Consider the following 27,316-nt stretch of genomic DNA (forward strand, 5'->3'; position numbering starts at 1 on the left):
ATTGAAAGAGTTTCAATGGAGGACATGGTCACCTTTTCCATTTGGGATTGACCATGTCGTTAATTTCACCCTTAAATCATAGGGTTTTCATTTTGCTCCAATGTGGGTGGAGATCGGAGAAGATGGAGAAAGGACAAAGAAGATGGTGGTTGTGAGAAAGGATTATTATGGAGATTGGCTTGAGAAAGGACGAAGATGGTGAAGATCGGCTGGGAGAAAGGATGAAGAAGATGGTGAATGTGAGAAAGGACGGTGGTGGAGAACGGTGGCTATGAGAAAGGACGATGGCGAAAGAAAGTTAGTGGTTGTGATTATGGTGGGTAGCTGTGGTGATTAGAAGGTAGAAGGAAGAAGGATGAGTTAGCAACAAAAATAATAAAATATTGTTAAATTTATAATTAGTAACAATTTATGTCATTTGAGTAACAAATGTTGTACTCAAAATGAGGAATTGAGGCTCACCCTTTTTGAAACACTATGATAAATTTTTGAGAGAAAAGTGATATAGCTTTCTTGAATTTATAAAGTAAGGGTCTGTTCTCTTACGTTGATTGTTCAGTTCAGCTTCTAATTTCCTTCTCTTATAAAGTATTCATTTCAATTCAGTTCAGCTCGGTTCAGTTTAGTTCAGCTCAGTTCATTTGAGTTTAGTCAATGAGAACAAGCCCTAAGAAAAGAGTATCATTTTAAAAACATAACTAGTATTTGGGCCAATACCCCAGGTCATTACATGGGATTGCATTAAAGTACGTTTTAATTTATGAGTCATAAGACGCTTAGTTTTACCGTTAGAGGCTGTATGTTTCAAACCGTGGATTTTATTATAAATTGAAGACATTTGACATCTAATGGAAAACATATGGATGAGATCGAGCGCCGTGCCACGTGGCACTAGGGGTGTTCAAATCCGAGTACCCGGGTTTTCGGGTACCCGAAAACCCGAGTACCCGGAAATTTGGGTACTTGACAATCTGTCTCATGTCCCGACCCGAATATCTCGGGTACCCGGGTTATTCGGGTCGGACATATAGGGTACCCAAATCTCTTTTTTTAATAAATTTTTACTTAATTTTATGTATTTATACTTGCTGTGATTTAGCATAAAAAATAAAAAATAAAAAAATAAAAATCCTGTTGTAATTTGATTTATTTTTACAAAAAACCTGTTGATTCCAGATTCAAATCTGTCAAATCAACCCACGACCTCACATTCATCGGAAACTCCTCGGAAAACATATTCCCCTGCAAACTTCTGTAATCTTTTCAATCCGTTATACAACTCGGCAACCCTCCACTAAACCGATTCTCACCCAAAAAAAGCTCAATTAATTTCCTCAATCCACAAATTTCCGAAGGTAAATTTCTCGAGAAATTATTGCCGGAAATTAAAAGTCTTGATAAATTAAACGAATTTGAGATAATAGGAGGCAGAGTACCTTCAAAATGATTATCCTGAAGGTCAGCAGTATCAAGATGAGGTAAATTCCAGAAACTTTGAGGAAATTCGCCGGAAAAATTACTGTTGCTAATTCTTAAAGGAAGAAGAAGGCGGGAACACAGTTACACAGAGCCCTAAGAGAGAGAGAGAGAGAGAGAGAGAGAGGGAGCGGCGGAGAGAGAGAGGAGATTGAGAACCCTAATTTCGTGAAAGGAGGCTGGGCTTTGAGGTCTGAGGAGTTTGACTGTTTGAGAGCGAATTTTTCTTTTTTTTTTTTAAGTTTTAATTCGGGTAATCGGGTACCCGAATTTGGCAAAATGCGGCCCATGTCCCAACCCGGATAGAAGGCAGTTTTCCCGGGTCGGGTTCCTGACCCGAAAAAAACAGTTTTTTTCGCTTAAAATTCCCATCGGGTATTAACCGGGTCATCGGGAAATCGGGTCAAGACAATCTGGTCGGGTTTTTTTGAACACCCCTACGTGGCACGCATACATTGTTTGAAAACGCCTTTTAATATATTGTATAGATTTAATAATGAACGAATATAAAATATTATTAGTTCATAATAATACGGAGTATTGTTTTTTTTTTTTTTTTATATTTCATGCACAATCATACTATTAAATTTAATACAAGTATTACAACATAGTCACAGACATGTTAAATTGATTTTATCCAAATTTAATTTAGTACTCGTATAATAGTCTTTGAATTGAATATACTACCTCCGTCCCAAATTACTCGCAACGGTTTGACTTTTTGCACTATTCACACATCTTCTTTTGACCATCTTTGTTGTTTGGTCTATTTTAATGTATAGTTTCTTAATATAAACTTTTTATAACCTATATAAATATATAATAAAAGATATCAACGGTCAAACATGTGCATCGGCAAACGTGTCCAGTCAAAATGTTGCAAGTATACTGGACAGGGGGAGTATCATATAATAAATCTTAAAAACACATGGGATATAAGTTAGTTAAATTAGTATAATTATTAAAGTCATTCATTATTCCTTATAATAATAAGGTTACATTAAGGCATTAATCTTAAGGCATGATTGGAATGAGGGCGATGTATGTATTACATGCGTAATAAAAGTCAAACTAAACAAAATGAAAGTGAATATAGAGAAGGATGAGATAGTGATAATGTTATTGCAAGGAAAATTATTTGGTGATGGGTGTGGTGATTGTATGAGGTCGTACCCTCATTATGAAGGTTTCATCTCTCTCTTTTCCTTATGGCACAAGGAATTATCTTATTACTCGGACGTGTTAGCTACTTAGCTTATATCCAAAGTTACATAACAATAATTCATTTATTATTCTTCGTATACACATTCAATTCTCCATTTCACATAATCATACCCTCGAATCACACGGTCATATACATATTCATGTTATGGAGTATTATAAAAACGAATTGAAATACAAAAAAACTGATATATAGGAAATGTAACAAAGAAAATTTTAACACTTCATAATTAAACCAATACTCTTAATGAATAGAACACAAATTCATCAACAATGATGATGATTTATTAGCACTTTAATAGTCACAACGACACCAAATGACAATAATACCTAAACAACGACACCAAATGACGACAATAATCCCTAAACAACGACACAATAATCAATAGACAACGACACATAAACCATATATCAATACATATATATGGTTCTAACATAAGAATTTACTCTAATCAAAATACTACTACAAATAAAACAAACAACAAGCACACCCTAAACAACACAAGAATTATTATAACATACTCGAAACAATGACAAACAACATGACACAAAATCAAACACTGTCCAAGCTCAACGATGCTATCAACGGAACCTGTTGTTTCTGATAAGGGACAACACCCTCTTGCCATGGATATGGCTGTGCAAAAACGCGTAGTTAGCGTCGATTCGCTCCACCAGCCTTTGGTACATACACAACCCCATACACACTCCGTGATTAAGGTGCATCATCTGTAACAATAATCCATCAAATATTATTATTATGTACAAGAAGCAATTAAATTAAGCTAAGATATCGAGTGACTAAGTAAAAATCATCAAGCTTACCTTTGTTCTACGTAGAGCAGATTGAGCAACAAAGTTCCCGGTAGGATGTTGAAGAATCTCAAGAAAATTTGCATCATCATTTTCATTAAAAACCTCACTGATGATAGGTTCGACGAATTCATCATGACCTTCTTTAAAAAATTTCTCAACAACATGACTACCAAACTTGTTCTTAGTTAGACGAATAAGATAGCCATGTAATGCCATTAGAACTTCTTGCGTAATGTGGAAATCTTTCAATCCAATGACATATTGTACAACATAGTTTCTGCCAATAATTAAACAAAAACGAATTAAGATTAGACTAAACTATATATAGACTAAAATTGAAATTATATTGAAGTTGAAATTATTTAAGAAAACAAACCCATAATCGCTTTCAGATAGCTCCAAGGCATGATGTATAATTTCACGAATGATACGATCACGTTCGGGTGATAGAACCTGTATACAGTTTTGCAATACACAACATCCACTTCTATCCATTGCTATCTCCACACAATGATCGGCTACTTCACTCAGAATAGGCTGTTCGAGTCCAAATTGAAAAATCAATTAGTCACATAGTAATTTAATTTGCATTGTAACATAAACTTAAACGAACAGTAGCAAATAATTAGCCAAACATATATTTTTAAGTGTGAGAAGTTTATATAAATCAAATATATATGAATAATATAAAAACCATTCAACATAACGGCCCCGTTTGGTTTAATGTAAAACATTTTTAATGGAAAATTAGTTTTCATGGAAAACATATTTTCAAGGAAAAACATAATTGCAAATTAGTTTTCCTTTGTTTGGTTGCATACAAGAAAAGTCCAAGAAAAATAAAAAATAAGAGTGGAAATGTAAGGATGAATGAAAGGGAAGTAAAAAAAGAGGTAAGGAGGGAGGAAAATGTGGCTTCCCTTATTTTTAAAAGGAAAATGTTTTCCTCATTAAGGAATTTTCCACCCTTGAAAACCAAACAGGGCCAACATCAAAGACACTTTAATTTTAAAGTTAATAAAAATAAAAATTCACGCATGAATCGGATACATAACATTTAGACCATACACCCGTTTAAGAAAAACAAAATTAAAAATTAGACACGACAAATCATATACACGAAATTATACTCCGTATAACGATTTAATCTTTATGTCAATGCGAATAACAATAACACGCAAAACTAATTTACAAAAAGAATGTACAGTAACACGCTAAACTAAAAAAACAAATATGCAGTGAAATTAATGCCAAGTAACAATTACACACTTTTTTTGGTAACAAAAATGCAAATTTAATAACAATGAGAATAAAGAAATTAATTACCCCGGTGATTTCATAAACTTTTGTCAAAGCTTTCAAGACATGAAACCCATTCATATTCTTTGCTAGAGCCACCACACTTCCCCTAATTGCATTCATAACGACCGCCTTCTCTTCGAGACTATCCGAATCCAAGCAACTCAGTAGTTTCTGGACTCCCCTAGTCCTATAACACAGTTAAACATAAATCAAATTAATCAACCATCATAATTAATCATAATTCAATTTTGTATAAAAATAAAATAAAAAACGTAACGTACCCAATATTATCAAGGCAAATGCGAAGAAATTCATGTTGATTAGCAACAAGAGCCTTAAGAATATCGACGATGTCTTGATGATCAAGTATATCCAATAGCTTATGAAAGAATTCATTACCACAAGAATTCATCAAGATTAAAGATAAACCCTCCTTAATCTCGGAAATTACCATCTTTAATCCTTCCATATGCCCTAACTCGAACTTATTAATCATCATCAGACTATATTCTTTTTCAGTCGCGTATTTCAGAACATTTCCCTTGATTTCTTCCCATGACATCATCGACGGAACAAACCCTCGTGTTCGAGGGACTGTTATCGTTGTTGCTGTCGTTGTGGCCCTCGAGTTCCTCCTTGGATAATAATTATTGTTGTAATTAACATTGTTACGACGATGATGATAACTATTATTATTATTATTATTATTATTATTATTATTATTATTATTATTTTGTTGGAAAGCGTTGTACAAAAAAAGCGTCAAAAAGTCAGGATTATTATAGTAATTATTGTTATTACTATAATTGTTACCAAGGACGGGCTGAATCTCATTTTGAGGCATCATTGCGAAATAATCAAAAGGAGGAACGTAACCCGAACCTAAACCTGAACCTGAACCCGAACCTGACAAAGAATCGGAGACAGTGTTGTTGATGAGCTTCGGGTAGTACGGAGCAGGGACGACTTCTTGATTAGCAGCAGCGAAAATAAGTTGTCGCATTCTATTCAACTGATACTCGAGATCATGATGATATGAATCATTGTTGTTAGGGCGAGGGAGGTTCGGGAATTGGGAAGCGGAATCGGAACCTGATAGCGAAAGCCGAGAGAATTGATCTTGCAAGGATGGTGAAGGGAGGTGGTGTGAAGGAGAAGGGGGAGATGGAGGGTTGGAAGAGAAAGAAGGACGCCATTGACGGTCCATTGAATTGATTGAGAGAGAAAACTCTAAGAAAAAATTATTTGTTAGAGAGAGAAATAGAAGGAAGAAAAGAAAGGGGGAGAAATATTTATAGAGGGTTTAAAGAAGATCCGAGTGATTAGGGTTTTAGAAAGAGTATCAAGAGGGGTAAAAAAAATAAAAGATTGTTTTTTTTGTTGAAAAAAGATAGCAAAAAAGATTTACTAGAATCTTTATATACGAATAATATGGTTATTTTTTTTTTGACATATATTGGTTGATTATTTGTTGATGATTGTTTCCTACTAGTATTTGATAACAAATTGATTTGTTTTACACACCTATCTTTTTGGTAGGTTTTATTTTTGGTAGGTTGTATTTCCTACTAGTATTTTATTATTTGTTTGTACTATTTAATTAACTACTTTGATTTTCCTAAAAAAAACTACTTTGATTTGTTATGGAGTTTATATTTATCTAGTCACTTAATTTTAATTTTTATTTTTTTAAATTCTATAATGATATATTTGTTTGTTATTTAGCAAAAAAAATTATTTTAATTATTTTTGTTGAGATTACACCTTATCTATATCTATTGATTGAGTTTAAAAACGATTAGTCGGTAATGGTTATATTAGCACATGGACTTACACAATTACCATAATTTTAAACGATAGATGTAATTAACTAAACTTTTTAGGATAGGGGATTTTAGTAGAAAAAATTCATAAAATGAAAGCATGAGAAGTCATTGGCTCGGTAGAACTTCACAGAATTCCATTTATCATGATCGATATAGTGCCCTAAAAGAAAAAAAGAAAAAAATTGATATAGTTTGTAGGTTAGTATTGGAAATTTATTTGTAAACAAGTATCCTAGCCTCCTAGAGCAAACAAATAACACTTCATATGTTAAACCAATCAACCAATTAATGGACTCATTATGAAAATATAATTCTATTTTTATATACAAATCACTAATAACGTCAAGGGGTGCAACTGTTCAAGATATTTAAAAATTGATTAATATGAACTCAATGCAAATTGAATCCATCTACAAATTACAATATCTACCTTCTTATAAAGAATATTTTTACAAAATTGCCAAGATCGAGGAGTACATCATTTAAAGTGTAAATTATCCGGTATTTATGTGATTAGTGGATAGAGAAGAAACAGACGTTTTCATTATAACCATTAACCCATGATGAGCTTAGCCTGCCATTTATTCCGCATATGATCAGCAAATTAAAATGTTATAACCAAAAGTCTATTGGACAAAAATTTGTTTTCTCAAAGACTATTTGAAAAAGAAATACTCAGTAAAACGAAGATAAATAACTACTCGTAGCTAAGTGAACCTTTTACTCGTAGCTATGTGTACTTATATAGAAAAATAAATACTTAGCTATGCTAACCATGTTTCAAATTATACTTAGCTATGCTAACTATGTTTCAAATACTTAGCTTACCAAGTTTCTAATTATATTGAGAAGCTAAGTGACTATATATACCTTTTACTCGTAGCAAAAATTGTGGATAAAATGATCTTATATATATTGGTATTGCTATATATTAATACATGATTTCTTGTCAAATAAATAAATAAATAAAATACATGATTTGGCAATTTTTCGTTCTCAATACAATAAAATAAAAAAGGAAAATAAAAGTAGTTATAACATCTGGATTAATTAATTAAGAGTAAGGGTCAATTCACATTTACTGAACTGAGCTGAGCTGAACTGAACTAAACTGATTGGAACTGAACAGAAATGAGCTGAAATGAAAATTTTATGAGAGAGGGAAATTAAGAGCTGAACTGAACTGAACTGAACTGAACTGAACTGAACTGATTGGAGCTGAACTGAACTGAAATTTAGTAATTAAATGTGAACAGGTCCTAAATAGACATTAATTACGTGCATCAATCTATTTGTGATTTTGCCGTAAATTTCCAAAGTATATTATTGGAAACTTCGTTTAGTACTTATGTACGTAACTATGTAAAACCTAAATGCTGTTGTACAAAGACATTTTTTTAAAACCAAACAATTTACAATCTTAATTTTAGCTATACATTCAACTTTGAATAACCTAGATAATGTAGTCCCCTTTGTGTTTGTGACCATTTGCATGCAATTTGTATTTTATTTTATTTATTTATTTTTTTAATCAGTTGTTTGAATCAACTAATTTTTTTTTTTTTTATTATACAAGAAGTATATTTTTATTATTGTAATGATCACAAAATTTTGTATACGGCTGGCCGTACCGACCAGCCCATATATATATTTTTTTTCTTAATATTTTTCATTTTCTCTCTCCTCTGTCTCTCCTCTCCTCCATTTTCTCTTCTAACTTTCTCTCTCTAACCATCAATGGCGGGCTAGGTCATCCGCCACCGTCGTGTTCATCATCTTCGTCCCGATCTCCTCGAAGCTCCAACCTAGATCACCGTCGCCGTCTTCGTTCGTCGTTGTGGAAGCTCCAAACCAACCCATACCTCTGTCGTCTTCGTTTGATCTTCGTCTTCATCCTTGCCGGCGAAATCAGTCAAATCAACCTCCACCTCAGTCGTCGTCTTCATCTACTTTAGGAATTGCAACCAGAAACGCGCTGAATTTTGAAGCTCCAAACCCTAACATTTTCCCCAAATTTCAAGAGATTCAGGTACAAATTCATCAATTCATTCCAATTAAACAAGTTTTCGCGGCTGAAGAACTGGACTCCATCGTTGCCATCGTCTTCATTCGTCTTCTTATGTTTTCGCGACTTTGTTTGTTTATGTATATGCAGGGTAGTTTTTTGACATGATTTAACCATTATTTAAAGAATATCAATTATATAGAAATAGTATTGTGTTTTAAATTTTAGTTAATTGATATAATAGTATGATCGAGTTCCTTAATTTTCAACATTTACAGATGATGAGCTTCTTTCATCTGACTTTTGTTATTGAAAATTAAGAGGTGGTGGCTACAACTTGGCTTAGTTGGTCAGGGTTACTAGGTCTAGTAGGGGTTACTAGGTTGGAGGGGTTACTTCAGGGGTTACTTGGTTACTAGGTTGGAGGGGTTACTTCAGGGGTTACTTGGTTCGATCAGGGGTTATTAAGTCGAAGGGATTACTTGGTCCGGTCAGGGGTTATTAGAGGGGTTACTGTCCTGTCAGGGTTAATTAAGGGATTATTAGAGGGGTTACTTAAGTAAGGTTACTTGGGGGGTTACTTAACAGGTTACTTTGGGGGTTACTTTGGGGGTTACTTGGAGAGTTACTAGAGGGATTACTTGAGGGGTTACTAATAGGATAGCTAGCCGCACCGTGCGGCCGCACCAGAAACGCACTGACAATTGTTGTAGGAAATATATGGGAGACTAATTACTGTCCCAAACATAGAGATACCATATGATTTTTACTAAAATTGCTTATTTGCATTATATAAATTGAATAACTTATTTAGTTCTTTCCTAACTAGCAAGTAGAATATCTTAACATCCCAAAATTATAAATTGAATTCTAGCCTTCAAATTCAAAATAATTTAATGCATAATTTGCTTTATATGCAAGAAATTTATTATTAATATGGTAGATTAGATATAGTAATTGAATAGTGTGAAAATTCTTATACGAGTAATTTGTTTAAGAATTATTTTTGAGCAATTTCTTCGTTTTTTTAAGCCACTCATTGACAAGGACACAAACTAGTACTCGTACAAAAATTAAGTCAATATAATTGTCTAAATTAAATTCCAGGTTTAATATGTCAATTAAAAACAGACTTGACTTAATTTAATACTCAGTAATAATATCTCTATCTTATTTTATTTATTTATTTATTTAAAAAAAGTATTCCGTATAAATTCTATGCCAATATAAAAGTGTCAACTAAAAACGATCTGAATTTGTTCTCTAGTTCATACAGCAATATTCGATCCCTGGAGCAGCACCAGTACATTAAGGTCTGCTTACTTGAGCAGCACAGTGCCACAGTATATATAGCAAATTAATGACGCAAAACCTGTAATCATCAACTGAATCACAAGTGCAAGCAGTAAGCTGCTACATTAACGGTATAATATTCAGTACAAAATTTCTCATCAAGTGTAAAACACTGCCTGCTGATGTTTCTGTGAAGCTGGTATTCATAATAATACTTTGCCTCGAGAGAAGCCAAACGAAGAGGCACATTAGCAACTACATGATACACTAATAAACAAGATACAACCCTCATTGAGGAAACATTAATAGTGCCTTTTTGCACACTGTACATTTTCCGAAATACATATAGACAGTGCATTTCATCAAGGCATGCTCTCCCTCATCGTCATTGGGATGACTGACAACAACAATAGAAAGACCTTCCAGGCTTTCAGGTAATTTACTCCCTATCAAGGCTATTATCTTCATTGTTTGGTGAAAGTGAAAGTAGTTCCGTCAGTTGTGTTCGGTATTCAAGACCTCTAACGTAGTGTCCCAACAGCATGCACCTTAACAAACAAATGAAGCATCTATTAACCATCTTCTGTACACGCAAGGTGCTACTAGCACTCTAGCATAATAGGATGATACCAATCTCTACAAATGAGAAACCTAACTCCAAGACTGAAAAACTCTCCAACACACACACGCACGCAATAAAAGCAAAAAGGTCAGAAGGCAAGAGAGAAGATGAGCTCAGAAGACTAACCAGAATATAAGACGTGCAAGATAATCTCTGGTCAGTGAAATTATGGGCTGAAAATTAAGCGAAGTGTTTTCAATAAGTTCCGCACAATCTTCATTTTCAACATTTAAAGCTCCAGCAGCATTCTTCTCTGACAGAGGAGGGGCCTTTGAGTGCATCTTTGGAGATAATGTTGCAAGGAGACCATGGACAACAGAATGAATTGTTTCTTTGACTTCAGCAGAGGTTGGTTCTGACAACTCTGCCACCTATACCAACGAGTCAAATGGTAATGAGAAGGAAAGTTTAGTGTAAGCATGTTGATCAACAATAGCATTTATAGCAAGGGTAAAATCAATTGTACCACATGTCATATTTCATAGAAGTTCTATCTCACCAAGCCATCCTACATCACAATTTCTATAAATCAACCTGTTATGATTTGCTCTCAAAGAAAATGTGAAAAGTGGCAAATCCAATCTGAATCTGATCTAAAAATGGACTGGTACTCTCCGAATCTAACTTTCCCAGTTTGCTCTGCAATCCACAAAATTCACGTGATTCTAGTCTTTATATTTAACTGGTTCAATTTTGGAAAAGTCTGGATGTGGATAGACGTATGTCTAAAGTCTCTCAACAAACCCATCGAACCCCCTCCCCTTATCAATTAAGTAATATGGTCATTGGTCAAGTTGTATTCTTGATATAATGCATATATTTAGGAAAAAATCATCACAAATCACGAGGTAATAGCAAGAGTCATATTGATCATAGCCATAGCAAAGAATGACTAGTGCAAATTACGTTTAAGAGGCAGAGAATGTTTTAACCTTCTCAGGCTGCAATGAGCGCAGATAATCCAACAACTCATTCTTTTCCTCTCCCACAAATTGTTGCATCTGAAGAGCAGCATTCTTCCTCTTGACTTCTCTAAGCTCCTTTTTAATCAATATCAAGTAAGATTATGAGAAGGTGTCTTACCATTCATCAACAAGTAATCAGCATTTTCTCAACCACGGTAGAGTAAATAACATAAACATTTCAATATTTCATAATAATCTTGCTCATAATTTTGAAATATTTTAAACACTACTTTGACCTCTATTGATGGTATTAATTTACTAAAGAAATTTTCTGGGTGAGGCAAATATTGAAGAAAATCACATTACACGTAAGCTTCAAATGGCAGACTGAGAAGCTATTTCGTCAATGTAACATAATAAATACCTTCTTAGTAGCAGATAACCGAGAACGCAAGTGACGAATGTAGGACTGAATTTCCGGAGTTATTTCACCAATGTCTTCGCTACTGAGATCTTCAGATGGATTTTCAGCAATTTCCTCACCACTAGAAGAAACCACACTTTCATCGGCAACTTGGACTCTTCTAACACTGTCAAGTAATAGTTCCTGCAAACCAAGATTGAGGGCCTCTGATATTTGACTCTCATTATTTTCATCATGAATATCAAGGTTTTTCTCCAAACAAAGCCTATACTCAGCATTTCTTAAAGTATATCTGCAACATGTAAACAAAAGTTGGGGAATTTAGCATACAATTTAAAACAAGAATTTAAAAGTCATAACAGCCATGCTCTCCAACATATCAAGATAAAAACATCTTTTGGAAGTGTCATAAGAACAGAATTCTTTGCTAGTAGACACAAGCAACAACTATGACACACATGAAACCACAACAATCTCAGCCAAAAGGCCCAAAACCATTTCAAACATACAAATCAATAACCATAATGTAGAGAGCTATTTACTCTACTCAATTATTTTATCCTTACAAATCATAGAGTTCTAACACCCAACAATTAAGCTATATATTCAAGGAAAGCTCTCCACTATGAAATATTTTATATCACCATGAATAAAAAATAGTTCAGAGAATGGAAGAAGCAGAGCAAACACAAATACCACCAATAATAAAAACATTGATTCTCATCGGGCAGTGGGACAGTACCACAGCTAAAAAGCAAGTGCAGAAATGCAGAGATTAAGAGAAAGGAAAAATCTACAATAAAACAAGTAACAGAGGATGAAGACAGTAAATTGCTTAGCAACAACAGTTAATGACTCTATGAGAGCAGGCCTTGTATTTCAAGTAGATGCAGGACTTAAGAATGAAGCACCAGTTAAATGAAGCGCTACTAGTTTTAACTCTTTTGAGAAGGTAATAGCCACACCATATCAGTAATTATGAGTTATCTTAAATCAAAAGACTCACAACCTAGGGTCATTCTAAAGGGTTTTTAAGAAGATTCTGGACATAGCCCCTAGTAGTCTAGTCATATACATCTGATGATAATGTATATCTAGATCCATAATTCGGGAATTCCTCCAGAATAAAAATGGCACATCTGGAAGCAGAATTTAAGCGAGAAGGCTTTCAATATTCTAATAATGGAAGCCAATTACAAATTAATGCCAGGTACCACTATATTTTTCAACTATCATTAGACTTAATTTACAGCAGAAAACAATAATCTAGAGTAGTTCACATTTATATATTACAATACTCAGTAACTGGTAAAAGTTTCTACAATACAGCAAATTCAACATACCCAGTCATCATTGAAGACACCAGCAATCTGGAGAGAGGTTCCCACAAAGCCTCAACAAGAATTTGAAATTGATTCGAAGGAAGCAATCCTAGCATGCCTGAAATAGTCCTTTTCATAGCATCAATGGTAGTAGGAGGAACATCTTTCTGGATGAGGCTAATATCTAGTGGTTCGATGTCTTGGATCAGATCCAAGAGTTTTGGAGACTGAAAGATCAGCATATGAAAGTCAGAAAGTGGACACTGAGCATCAATTTATTAATTTATTCTTAATTACACATCTATGCCTTACTTCATATTCGCTATTAGATCAATATTTCAACTTTTTCCTCCACATTATTATGATTCATGTTTTTCTGTCTTGGAGATCAGACCTCTGATTAAGCACCATCAAAATATTGTTCAATTCAAATTGTGCATTCCATTCAGAATTTGGTTTTCACTTATTCACCCTAAACTTAATTATTATATACATATCTCAACTCAGACTCCAGTCAGACTCAAACCATTTCATTCAATAAACATCATCGACGTAAATTGTTACCATAACCTCGTTCCGTTAAGAGAATCAACATCATTATTTTCTCCCTTTTAGGCTCCAACAAAATACTTCCACAATCTACACCAGCAGATCCCAAAATTTTCATATTTGCCAAGTGGATCCACCTAAAACTAATAGCTAAACCTTTTTTTTGAGATAGCTAAGCCTATTAATTACTCAACTTCTTCTTCACAAAATCAAATATTAAGCTAATTTACTGAAATTCAATCAGCATCTTGACGAGACATACAGCTCAATCAAGGAGCAGACTTAGGTAGTAGATTTACCAAACATCTATATTGTTTTTTTTTTTAAATAATTCACAAGCTTTACATATTTAATTCCTACTTTGTATATTGCATATCACTATCTTTTGAAATCAAAATCAAAATTTACCCTAAAAAATTCCAGATATTTGATAATTCAATCAAAGGACAAATTCCTAGCATGAATCCTTACATCTCACAATTCATACACACAATTACCAATCCTAAACAAAAATAAGCATCCTAAGTATTCGAGCAATCACGAATTCAACAAATAATAAACTGATTAAGTTCCTAACAAATTCACCTAAAATTTTCATCTAAAACTAAAATCAGCACCCTAAGTATTCCAGCAATCACAAATTTAACAATTAATGAATAAAATTCTAAAATTCTCAACAATCAATCAAAATGAACAAATTCTGAACAAAAAACACCTAACACAATTATTAATCCTAAACAAAAATAAGCATCCTAAGTATTCGAGTAATCATGGATTCAACAATAAATTAACTAATTAATTTCCAAAATTCTAAATAATCAATCAAAACAAACAAATTCTAACAAAAATCACCTAAAATTATTATACCTAACACTTCATAAACACAATTACCAATCCAAAACTATAATCATAACCCTAAGTATTCCACCAATCACGAATTCAATAACTAATAAGCTCCAAAATTCTCAACAATCAATCAAAACAAACAAACTCCTAACCAAAAACACCTAACCTTTCTCTATCTCACAATTCATAACCGCAATTACCAATCCAAAACTAAAATCAGAACCCTAAGTATTCAGTAAATCACAAACTCAACAATTAATCAAGCTCCAAAATTCTCAACAATCAATCAATCAACCAAAACAAACAAAATACAAACAAAAACAGCTAAACCTATAAAATCAAAATCAGAGAAATCTAACCATAGACCTAGCACTATCACCAGAATCAAACTCCTCGAACGACGACGAAGACGGAGAAGACGAAGCAGCAGCAACAACAACAAATCTCCGACATCTTCTAGAAAGTATGGAAGAAGAAGAGGTGAGTTTGAGGAGAGAGAAAGGAAGAGAGAGACGAGACGGTGGTTGTGAAGACGGCGACGGTGAAGGGAGGAGAGAGAAAGTGGCGGGAGAAGAAGCGAAGGTTGCCATTAAAATGAGCACAAAATCTCAACCGACGTCTTCGTTCTTTCTTCCTTCCAACTCAACTTTCTCTCTCCTCTTTGGCTGAGTTGTTATGTTAGACTTAGCTGTTAAAATTTGAGGTACAGCTTTGTTCAAGTGATAGATTTAATAAAAGACAATTATATTACGTCTTTTTTTTTTATTTGCTGACTGGATATGGATAACCATTTTGGGTTGGATCGTTTTTTATGTTTTGATTTGGGGTTTATGTTTTTATGGCCCAGTAGGTTATTGGATTTTGGCCCAATTAATTTTGTACTCTTAGGCCCCGTTCTCTTCACCTTAATTTTGCTGAACTGAAATTATTTTTACTAAACTGAAATTATTTTTGTTGAACTTAAATTATTTTTACTGAACTGAATTTATTTTTGCTGAACTGAAATTATTTTTACTGATTTTCTATTATAATTCTTCTTTAAGAAAACTGAATTTTACGGAACTGAACTTATTTTTACTGAAATGAATTTATTTTTACTAAACTTATTTTTACTGAACTGAAATTAATTTTACTTAATATTATTTTTTTAAGGTGAAGAGAACAAGACCTTAGTGCCAATTACTGAAGAGAAAAAGTTCACAAGTGATATTGTGAACTGAGGCAAATTTTACTCATTTTATAAATGAGCAAAAAAAAATTTGCTCATTTATTAAATGAGCAAAAATTGATGAGCAAATTACCCGAGTGTACGTTACATTTGGATGTATTTAACAAATTCTAGCATACAAAGAATAAGTTTCCGTTTTAGCATTATCTATGAAAAACGCTCAATTTTTATTTTTATTTTTTTGAAAGAAAAAAAAAACGCTCAATTTGAATAGCCATTATACTAATGAACTTCTCAATAAAACAAAATCTTGGAATAATGTGAACAATATAGGCCCTATAGAATGAAAACTATTATCTAAACGTTTTACATAGGAATATTATTTATTTATTTATTGAAAAGTAAAATACAAGGAAAATTAGGAACATAGGAAAATTAAACTAGTAGTGAGTAAGGGCCTGTTCTCTTACGTTGAAATTCAGTTCAGTTCATTTCAGCTCAGCTCAGTTCAGTTCAGTTCAGCTCAGTTCAGTTCAGTTCAATTCAGTTCAGTTCAGCTTAGTTCAGTTCAATTCAGTTCAGTTCAGTTCAGCTCAATTCAGTTCAGTTCAGTTCAGTTAATGAGAACAGGCCCTTAGTGACTAAAATATGCCTTATCATTTATCAATACTACGCCTACACGTTTAATTCATTGGAGCCCCTTTTGCGTGTGCATTTTCTCCATTTTTCAACAACAATATTTTTAAGCTTTGACTACATTTTTTAATGATTATTATGTAAATGTAGGATTAATATGTAAAATGCTATTGGATCAGTGATTAAGGCTGTACATTAACAACATAATAATCATAATGCTGCAATTCAAAAAAATATATAACAATATTAATAAAATAAAATTTTGAGGAAGCATATTATAATCCCCTCGTCCACTTGTTTTTGTCAGTCCATTTAACATTTCAACATGGCATGAGACTATGAGGGCCTATATTAGGCCACTAGTGCAACTTTCAGCCCATCTAATCATGAAATTTGTATAGTTAGTGTATTGTCATTACATTTTTCTATTTATAATTCAACTTTCAAACCTTGAATTCGCCATTGTAATACCTAATTTTAATTTACTTAGTTTACCTTTTATACTCATAATTAACTAATTACATATGAATAAATTAACTATTTTTTTTCCCTAAGACAAGATGTGCGGAGTACTATATTGTAAAGATAACTAAAATTTCGTATGAGAACTAACCATGTGAATTCACATTGTAAGGTCATCTCGTAATGTTCATTTAGAACTTTAAAGTACGATTAATTAGCACTCCACCATTAACTATGATTAATGTATATCCATAATTCATGTCATAATACCATTCCCTATGCCTAACCATTTGCAAAGTAACATTACAATAGCAACTAAAATCCTAAATTTATGTTTTCATGTAGTAGCTTGAAAGAGCAATTAGGCAGGAAAATGTGGGATTTGGCCTCATACGATGAAAAAGAGGCGTGAAAAGTACTCATAATAGTTTGTTGAAGCATTTGCATGTGATGGACTGACTACTCAATATTTGTGTAGACAATGCTATAACAAGAACACGCAAAAATTAACTACAATTCATTGTTGTTTTGGCCATTAAAAGGAACTTGGGTTAGGTTTTATCGTTTTGGCGGACCTTGATTTACTTTTAATAGTACTTGTGGATCTTTTGCTTTAAAAAACAGAAAAAAGGAACTTGGGTTGATTAATTCTATGCCTTTGTCTAGCTAGTTTTGGCTTACTTCCTAATCACATTAATATTGATTATTGTTTATTCGCTAATTATCTTGAGAATATTGATTTGAGTAAGTTAACGCCTAAGTAAGGAAGTTCTCAACTACCAGGCTCCTCATGGTTGATCATCTTAAGGATAAGATAACGGTCCAATCCCATCTTCCCATGTTCTTGGTGATATATTAGATGGTGATACTTCGACATGTCAAATAGGTCCGGTTTAGTCAGATTTGAATAAAAAAATTTAAAGTATATTATACCCACTTCATGGTTAAAATTTATTCCTATTTAAATAATGATGATCTCACCAAATACGGATAATTTTTTAGAGACAAAGAAAATAATATTCGTATTAAGGTTATAAATCGGCCTAACAGTTAAACATTGAATATAATTTATAAAATTATATAATTGAATGTGGTGTGTTTCTTTTGATTTTCTAATAATAATGTATGATATACGAATTAATTAATTTTGGATGGAACACCAAAAAAAAATTAGTTGATTATTGTTATTATTGAAAGCGGCTAAAACTAATTAATACGTATACCATACCTTATTATTATTAAAAGCAACTAAAATTAATTAATTGCTTTTAATATACCAAACAACAAAAGTAGTTGACACAATGGATCATCCACTGACCCACTCTTTAATTTATTCAAGTTTTAAAGCACAAATATACACTCAAGACCCAATTTAGGGTTAGTTCGATAAATTTGTTGATCCACAACCAACACTAATAATGAATAAGTATCTCTATTACAATAATGTAGAAATTGAAAATATTTATGTGTACCTGGCAATCGATAAGTCAAACGGTTACATCTATATTTTTCATCCTTTGTTTTTCTCAAAAGCACTAGCCTCCATAGTTGGTTGTAGTCTTATAGATATGAAAGCAAAGACTTTTGTAAGTTATTGATATGAGTCAATCACATCAACTAAACTACCAGCATACCTTTAATATGTTGATCAAATCAAACATAAATTTTTAATCCATTCATTATAGCAATTAGGTACATTATTATCATTACTTGATGAAAGTAAAGGGAACAGATTTGATTGTGAATGACAAGCCACAAAACTGAATAAATGTTTTTATGGAAAGCCAAAAGATCAATAATGCAAGTATGATCTGATCCATATTTCTCATCAATATTTCATAATTATTATTTTTTCTAAATTTCCAATTCAAATATGGCCGACGTTGTGCACTAATTTTACAAGTTAGCCGCCATACAATTTTTTTAGTGTGTTACATAATAATGTCATGTTAAAGTTTTATCATATTAAGAGTAATAGTAGCATTAATTTTGACTATTTGTCGTTGAAGGTGAGCAGAAATGGCAACATACTTTAGTAAAAACTACTTTAGTTTATTAAACCATCAAATCATGTCGTAAGACTCTTAAACATGTATTCCATCTAAATGTAGTTATTAATTAAGCTCTTTAGTCTTTATTTTTTATAAAGAAAATAATTCTTTTGTATCTAGACATAGTATGCGTGTTGAGAAAATAACCACATGTGAGTTGAGAGTAGATGTCTGTATGTCAAAGAAAAAGAACTTTATGTACTCCGTATTTGTAACAGAGTATATACTTATATCCACTTTAATCTCATATCAGCCATATGAATTTTTCCTATTTGTTATATTCAACTTCATAAATATTTGTTGTCATTTTCATTTGAGCTAGATTCTCCTGAGCTCGTGTATCAATGTATGGAGGTTAGGGGGAAAAAAACATTATTGTTAGGGACAATTTGTTTGACTTATCAGATTTGAGATTCCCTCCTATCTAGAAAACAAAGTTTTTTCCTAACCTTTTTACATGCTTGAAAATATAACAAATGCACATCTTCACCACCACTTCACCCCTCAATAAATCAATAATACGGTGTATTTTTTTTTTCTCTTATTATTTTGTAAGGATAAGAATTTTAAATATCAATAGATCTTACAAGTTAATCATTACAATTACACGGGTAAACGCTTGAAAGTAAAACTCCTAGCCATTCGATATTAAGCGCAAGTAGCTAGATGATAAAGGCTGAATTTGCGGATTTTCCACCACTTCCACCAAGCTTTTATGGTAACTTTTTCATTATCACATGATACTCAAGAGCAAATTAAAACCGCTATCTAATACAATGTACAAGGAAAAAGGCAAAAACAAATGGAACATAAAAGCAAGTTACAATTAGATACTGATTGTCCAAAAGGCAAACAAGAGAATTACTTTAGATTACAAAGCCTTTTCTAAAGGCCAACAACACTCCTTTTTTTTTTTTACCAAAAGAGAAGGTTAATTCAACAAAGCTTACACATTTTTTTTACCACAAACTTCCCCAGCTCCCTAAACCAAACTAATTACCCACCCAAAAGGTTAATTACCCCAAAAAAAAAAGAGGTAAAAAAAAAAACTGTCCAGAAAACAAAAGGGAAGCAGAAGTTAAAAAAAAAAAAAAGAAATCTTCCTAAAGATCTATTTTTGGTTGAAAGTGCAATATTCACCTACGGCGCTCTGGAGTCCAATGAGGTAATCTGGGGCTAAAATGCGCCGATACAACTCTTGAATCAAGTAACTCCATAATTGGCGTAAAATTCACACATCTTGGCACTTTATACTGATTTATTGACGCACCACGTGAGATTGCATAGTCCATAAGTTCCTCAAACGTACCACTTTTAACAACCCGTATTTCTAACGCCCCTATTGAGTTATCCGCAACTCGGCCTTGCCGGTACACCGAGTTAAGTGACTCCTCCATCAATAGGCAACATTCGTTTAGTACTTGACTCGGGGGCGAGTTCCCCGAGTCTTTTACTAGTAACTCCCAGTAGATCACGTAGTGACCTGGGATGGTTGTTGTGTCAGCGTAACTCGTGTACTCTACTACACTTGTGTTGTAGTCTTTGAGTAGTTGTGTGGCACTCTCTACTGCTCTTTGTAACTCGGACTCGTCTGTTTTGTCCGAGTCAATGCTCAGGAGCACGTTCTTACGTCTTACGAAATGGAACTGAGGGGCCGAGTTGTGGAACCCGGTCACTCTGAGGATGTCACCTACTCTGTAGCGGTACAGACCGGCGTATGTGGTGATCACGAGCTCGTACTCTTTTCCCACCTCGACATCGACTAGGTCAACGAGTTGTAGGTCGGAGTCACGGGCCGAGTCGAGTGGGAGGAACTCGAAGTAGGCCATGTTAGGCATGATGGTGTAAGAAACCTCGGATGGTTTACACATAGGGTTTAAATTTAACCCGAAGTAACATTCGGATGATGCGTACATGGTACATGCACACGGTAAACCACCACTGTAAAAATCCAAAGTGGGTATATACTGGGCCATTGCCCCAGTAACTATCACATCAAGGTACTTTGTGTTGGGCCATATTCGGGTGATGATTCCTTCCCATTGATCCTTCTCACACACTTCAACAATAAAATCCGCCAACTCCGGGTCGGGCTTCATAACCCGGCCCATTGCTGATCGGATACCCGGGTCGGTAACCTTTGAGTTAAGGCTCCCGTCCCGGATATCCTCAGCTAGCTGCCTCCAGTTGAGCTGGAGGAAGCGGATGGCCCGGAGTAGACCCGAGGCAAATACCGCCCCTAGACGTAGAACAGACTTGCGCTCGTACATTCCACACAACATCTGAGAGTACATGCTCTGGTAAGAATCCGAGCATAGAATCGCCTCATTCGGGCTAGTATACACATTAAACGGGTCGTAAGGACGGGTCTTGAAATGCTCACTCTTGTAGTAGCTAGTGAGAACGGGTCGGGCCAAAAGCCCGCCCGGTGTCTTGGTCTCCGATTTCACAAATAAGAAGTAAAGTCCTTTTCCTTTGTCAAGTCCTGGCACGTACCTGTCACGTGGAATTATAGTTGAGTCAGTTTTTGCGATCCCAATAATATAAATATGATTGCAACATAAATTATTAGGTACAAATACCAAAGTATTGAAGTCAAAATTTAATTTTATGATAAAAAAAAAAAATAAGTATTCCGTATATATCTTGAGAAGCAATTAATGGTAACTTACAGATTCATGACAGGCATTAGAAGGCTGTAGAGTAGTTGACGGCGATCTAATTCTTCCTTGATTGTTGGCATCAATTTCCTTTCTCCAGCTGATGTGCCAGAACTGCAACATAATTTACTAATATATTTAGTTCACTCTTCAATTAATCACATCTACTTTTTAATATACTACGTCAAATGAAAAATGTAAAAAAGTCATAATTATTATTATTAACGTGTCTTACTGACTTAAACACGTACAATAATAAATTTTTATTGAATTACCCACATGTTATATACCTCTAAGATGTGACAAACTATAACCTAACCCAAAATTGACTAAATCGGCCTGTAACATATACTTGTACATTAGCACAAGTCACATTTTAGAAGAGGTACGTGGTTACATCATTATGTCAAAAATAAAATGGTAATGTTGGGAGTGAAATAAAATATACCTAGTGAGGAACTCGGAGATGGGGTGAGCAGAAAGGATAGGGGAGCGATCGCCATTGGCGATACGTTGAATTTCAGGTTGAAGATCCTCATAAGTAACCATAGGGAGTTTAGCCTTAAAAGTCTCCCTATCATTAGCACCATTGAGCTTAAAACGCTTAAGATACTCGGTGTTAGCGTTACGGGAGAGGATCTCACACAAAACCTTCTCTTGTATGATATCGGCGTTACGAGTCATATCCTCAATGAACTGAAGAGCCTTAGCGTCCTTCTCGCAGACGGGCGGGCCGAGAGGGGAAGACAAAACAGAATCAACAGCCATTTTGGTATTAGCTAAAAGATGCAATTGTTTGAATTTGTAAAAGGTGTTTTTGTAGAGGTTAAGATTTACAAAGGAGAAGTTAAAATAAATGGAGAGATTTTTGTGCATACGTTATTATTAGTTAGTATAAAAAAAGGAAGAGGAGAATTTATTTTTGGTTGAGGAGAGGAGGGAAGAGAAATGAAGGTATATATAGGGAAAAAAATATTGTTATATGGACACGTAAGATGCCACGTAGGAGAGAGAAAAAAGGAGGGACAAAAGGGAGGTGAGAAGGAAGGTGAGAGGAGCAATAGAGGGGTCGAGGAAAGCGAGAGTGTAGGGTGAAAAGGGGGACAAAGTGGGGGCCCGGACACGTGGAAGTAGTCAAGAGGAGGTGAGCATGTGGGGTTAGGTGACTGCCATGTCAGCATAGTACAGCCTGTAAATTTTGTTTTATTAAATAAAGAAAAAAGAGAAATGAAAATAAATAAAACGCGTCACCGAAGCGCACGGCTGGTTTGAGGGTGCAGGTGTTGGACGGAGATAAAGACGGGAAGACGGGAGAACTCAGCAAATTCAACTGTAGTTTACGAAAGAAAGAGAGAAACTGAAAAAGAGTTGTTATTATCATCATTATTATTATTATTATTAATAATAATAATAATAATAATAATAACTCCCTTGGTGTACCCCTCACGTGTGGTGATACATGTTTGATGAGACAACATGGTATGGGGGGGAGAATTTTATTGGAGAGTTTCGGGTTATCGGTTTAGTTTTTTTTTTTTTTTTTTTTTTTTTTTGTTGGATGATTAATGAGGTAACTAAATTATACTTGATTTTGGTTATCTATGTAGATAATTATACATGAAACAAATATGAAATAGACACTTAATTTTGAGACATCCAATTAAGAAAACAGGCATTTAATAAAGGGACGGAGAGATTTTCGGAAATAAAATTTAATTTCAAGTCATTGTTTCGATTTTGGTTGGCCTAGATAGTTCATGTGTTTAATAAATTGTAACGAAAATAAAATTGAGTTTTAAGTGTAGATCAAATATTAATTTTTAAAGTTTATCAGCCAAAACTTTACATTATTTTATCATTTGAAATATCAAAGCAAATCGGTTAAAATATGAAGCAAATAGGTCCTTTTATAAGTTCATTTGGACATAATGTCGTTTTAGTACTTAGGTTCCACTATTTGTTTGTCAAATGTTAAAGTAGTATTATGAAGGATTTGTTGCCTTTCGATTGGTTTGGAACTTATAATAAGGTATTTATATTTTGTGTAATATAATGATAGTTTACATTAAATAATCAACCTTTTAATCTTTTTATGGGAGTACAGCAAGTTACGTCTAAACCTTTTCCCCCCTTACTAATAAACTCCTACATCAAAAAAAAATTGTGAGAGAAATGTTCTATGAAATGAAAAATGATACGGAGGATAATTTAGTTCTACTCCGTATTTTTTTATAAAAATATTGTCAAAGTTCAAAATTTTGGTCGGTTTCTTATTAAGTGGACTAAAATTTTTGTTTATTTTAATTTTAAACGAACTTTTTTTTCTAATACTCGTACTAACATGGTAAAAAACCTTTACTAATATTGCAATTTTTTCATATGAATACACGTAGTACCTACTATTTATAGCACTCCGTAGAACTAGTTAGTGGCCTAGATACTGGCCTAACAATTTGGCACCACTCATAATAATTATAATAGCAAGTTGTTAGTTTGCTAGTCCCCTCCAAAAAAGGGTTAAATAATTTTGTGTTTTTATAACAGAAGAAAATTCTTTGTAGGAGATCAAAATGAACTTTGTAAGTCTTTTACTCATTTAGAATTTGATGCATAGTAAAGATTTTTTTTATACAATTTTCATAATGATGAGTGTTAGCTTTATTATTTACCTAGATTGTTCCATTATTAATTACTTAGCATAGTTAATCAAAGTAAATATATAATGGATGATAATCTTGATCATAATAGTACTCCGTAACATTCAAATTTAATTAACACACCTATAATTATTACATGTGCCGTAATATTCAGCACCTTAAATTTTTTTACTAACTTAGATATTAAAATGCACGTGAACAAACTCCATAAAGTTCATATCACCTTTTCTATGAAGATAATGTAAATCACAAGTTCACAACAACACGATTAACCCTTGGTTCCGTATAAACTAATATTAGCTACATACTGCATACTTCGTATAAGATAAGTTATAAAAAGTACTGACAAGACGATTGATGTATACTGTACAAGTTTTAGTAAACAGGAGCACGTCTTAAACTATAATTAGTTAATTGATTGATCAGTTTGATGGGACAAACAAGCTTAATAATCCAACGTTAGCATGTTTTATATTATGATCAATTTTTTAAATTATCTTTTATAATCTTTGAAAACTATGTACTGGTATTGAAGTATTAGGTGCTGTAGTGGACTGAGGTAGTGCTGTTGGATTGCTGCAACCAGATGAGACAAAGATAAGCATATTACGTTTTCTTTTGTTTATAAATAAATGCTACGTGGTACATACATAAATGAATATTTATATTATCACTTTCAAGTGTTAATAGAAATTACTATGTAATCCCTCTATCCCTTATTTTTTGTCCTATTGACTTTTCACGGTATCCAAGACACGTTTTCAAATCATATATCTCTATTTTTTATATGCGTAAAAATTATAAAAATTTGATATTAATAAACTATACAATGAGACAATTCTAATTAGATCCCACATGAATATATTATCACTTATAGATTAACGAGAATTCATGGTCAAAGTTTTAAAAATTTGACCTATATTTTTACAATGGGCCAAAAATTAAGGAATGGAGGGAGTAATATGTAGTACATATCTTTCAAATAGTACTTGTATATTTATTTAATTCTAAAAGGCAAAGCATGCCACCTTTTTTTGTCCTTAATTTGTCAAAGTATTTATTTAGTAATAATGGGAAAAAAAGTGTTATTCTTAAAATAATATGCTAGAATACTTTTGGATCCTAAAAAAATACTTAATTAATACTTTTATGTTTCTTTTCATAGCCTTTTTAGAAATAATGTGTAATAATCGCCCTACCAAAATACTTGTAACAAGAAGAAATACTCAATATGTAAGATGTAACAACAAGAAATAAAGGTTGAGTCTAGCAAATTTCAACCATTTATAACTTACTGCATATTTTATATGTATGGAATAATATAAATTACTCCCTTTATTAATTTATTTCAAAATATTGTTTTTCATTTTTGACCTACTTTCTCGTATAGATTACTATTTATTTTGTCTACCTTATAATACTGAGTTCAACTTTTTTTCCCCCCTCACAATTTTAACATTTTTTTCTAATTATATTTGTTTTCTTTGATGTATCGCTTTCGATTTGTCTATTCACATAAGGGCAAAAGATAGAGGATGAACGTACGACAAAAAACCTTGCACCCTATGTTTTGAATATATAATCAAAGAAGATAAGTTAGAAATTAAATAGGTTAAATGTTTTACTTGGTCCCCTTAAATTATGTTACTCTAGATTAATTTTCTGATTCCGTCACTATATTTCACGTGCAAACGATTCCTTAATCTTTATGTGAAACCTTACAAACAAAAGTTATTCCATACTCTAGTGATTTTGAAGGAGGAGGTATAATTTAGAACCATGGTATAAATAAAGGTGTGTACCAGTTAAAATTAAAAATGAAGAACAAAAAACAGTTGGTTCCGTATCTTGTAGAAAGAGGTCTGAGCTGCTTGTCGCTCTCTGGCTCTAATCAGAAGTTGTTAGCCCTTGTCCCTAAGCTATACAAAGGATTCTTATGTTTGATAAGACAAGTATATAAATATTTAGTATTTAATATAATTAATTCCTCAAAAATACGGAAAGACTTTAATTTGGGACAAAAATATAAACATTTGTCGTAACGCAAATGATGCAATCATGTTTCTTGATGATTTATAAGTGCCCTATTTATATCTATATATCTAATATCTTGTTTGAACACTGATTGGGGCCAATTATTTGATTCCATTTTTATTTTATAAATTTGTGCATGTTTTCATGTTTTTTTCTATGGATTTTTCTTTTTGTTGGATAGTATGGACATAAATATATGGGTAGGTTTTTGTAATTATAATAATAATTCTTACAAATAAACTGATATAAACTGATTGTATCAATACTTTGGATTCCCAAACCAAAGGTTATTCTTGTAGTGACAATTGATAATGTCAATTTTCAAGTCCACGTCAATAATGAAGATTCTCGGACAATTTCATTAAGGATAACCTAGCTATATCAATCGGTTACATGTGAGTTGGGATTAATTGTCCAACATTGAAGAAAAGAAAGAAGAATGAATAATGTATAAGTTCCTATGACATTAATACTTTAAAAGTAATGATCAATTAACTTAGCTAGTTAAAGTCTTGAGGGGTGGTACTCAATACTTGAGATCAAATCTCGTGTACATCATTTCTCCTTATGAATGGCTCTCTCTACACCCAAAAATATTAATATTTTAAAAGTAGAGTACTCTAAAATCCTTTACTAATTACGCACTAAAAATAAAAATCAACCGGCATTATAAGCACCAAAAGGAATTAAAATAAAAAAATCAAACCAACATCATAGCATGAATTTCGAACCCCTTTCAAGGGCAATCTAAGAGCAATTTCGCAGGCCACCAAAGATATAAATGAGTTGTCTAACAATGGCCATTTCCTCCTTTTAGGGGTCGTACAATAGGACACAATTATAGTTGTACATGTACATATTGTTATATTGACCGTCTTCCAATTCTCCAAGATACTAACTTATTTTAATCATAAATTATCTAATTTTTATTAGTATAATCTAAACAACGACTCCTTAACTATGATTAATATAATTAATCAACCGTCACAATCATAGCTTAACTAATTAAATTTTATAATATAGTTTAGATTTGAAAAATAA

The 27,316-nt window shown here is 33.0% G+C and overlaps 4 protein-coding genes across 4 annotated transcripts; all 4 read right to left on the reverse strand.

Annotated features, from left to right (window-relative positions):
- Positions 1-2,927: 2,927 nt before the first annotated feature.
- LOC110704925 (pumilio homolog 12-like) lies at positions 2,928-4,045 on the reverse strand. The gene is made up of 3 exons (XM_021882732.1): positions 3,890-4,045; positions 3,523-3,790; positions 2,928-3,426 (listed from the first exon to the last, which is right to left on the reverse strand). The coding sequence occupies exons 1-3, from the start codon at positions 4,006-4,008 to the stop codon at positions 3,280-3,282; spliced, it is 534 nt and encodes a 177-aa protein (XP_021738424.1). The 5' UTR covers positions 4,009-4,045; the 3' UTR covers positions 2,928-3,279.
- Positions 4,046-4,385: 340 nt separating this feature from the next.
- LOC110704926 (SUN domain-containing protein 2-like) lies at positions 4,386-6,521 on the reverse strand. Its single transcript, XM_021882733.1, has 2 exons — positions 5,097-6,521; positions 4,386-5,002 (listed from the first exon to the last, which is right to left on the reverse strand). The coding sequence occupies exons 1-2, from the start codon at positions 6,020-6,022 to the stop codon at positions 4,702-4,704; spliced, it is 1,227 nt and encodes a 408-aa protein (XP_021738425.1). The 5' UTR covers positions 6,023-6,521; the 3' UTR covers positions 4,386-4,701.
- A 3,486-nt stretch (positions 6,522-10,007) lies between these two features.
- On the reverse strand, positions 10,008-15,313 carry LOC110705224. The gene is made up of 6 exons (XM_021883081.1): positions 14,967-15,313; positions 13,234-13,439; positions 11,891-12,182; positions 11,494-11,601; positions 10,688-10,932; positions 10,008-10,487 (listed from the first exon to the last, which is right to left on the reverse strand). The coding sequence occupies exons 1-6, from the start codon at positions 15,195-15,197 to the stop codon at positions 10,379-10,381; spliced, it is 1,191 nt and encodes a 396-aa protein (XP_021738773.1). The 5' UTR covers positions 15,198-15,313; the 3' UTR covers positions 10,008-10,378.
- A 4,414-nt stretch (positions 15,314-19,727) lies between these two features.
- LOC110705226 (probable indole-3-acetic acid-amido synthetase GH3.1) lies at positions 19,728-22,815 on the reverse strand. Its single transcript, XM_021883082.1, has 3 exons — positions 22,033-22,815; positions 21,597-21,698; positions 19,728-21,420 (listed from the first exon to the last, which is right to left on the reverse strand). Exons 1-3 carry the CDS (start codon positions 22,458-22,460, stop codon positions 20,061-20,063), a joined length of 1,890 nt encoding a protein of 629 aa, XP_021738774.1. The 5' UTR covers positions 22,461-22,815; the 3' UTR covers positions 19,728-20,060.
- Between the last annotated feature and the right edge of the window lie 4,501 nt (positions 22,816-27,316).

This window comes from Chenopodium quinoa, unplaced genomic scaffold, assembly GCF_001683475.1.
Source record: "Chenopodium quinoa cultivar QQ74 unplaced genomic scaffold, ASM168347v1, whole genome shotgun sequence".
Taxonomy (NCBI): domain Eukaryota; kingdom Viridiplantae; phylum Streptophyta; class Magnoliopsida; order Caryophyllales; family Amaranthaceae; genus Chenopodium; species Chenopodium quinoa.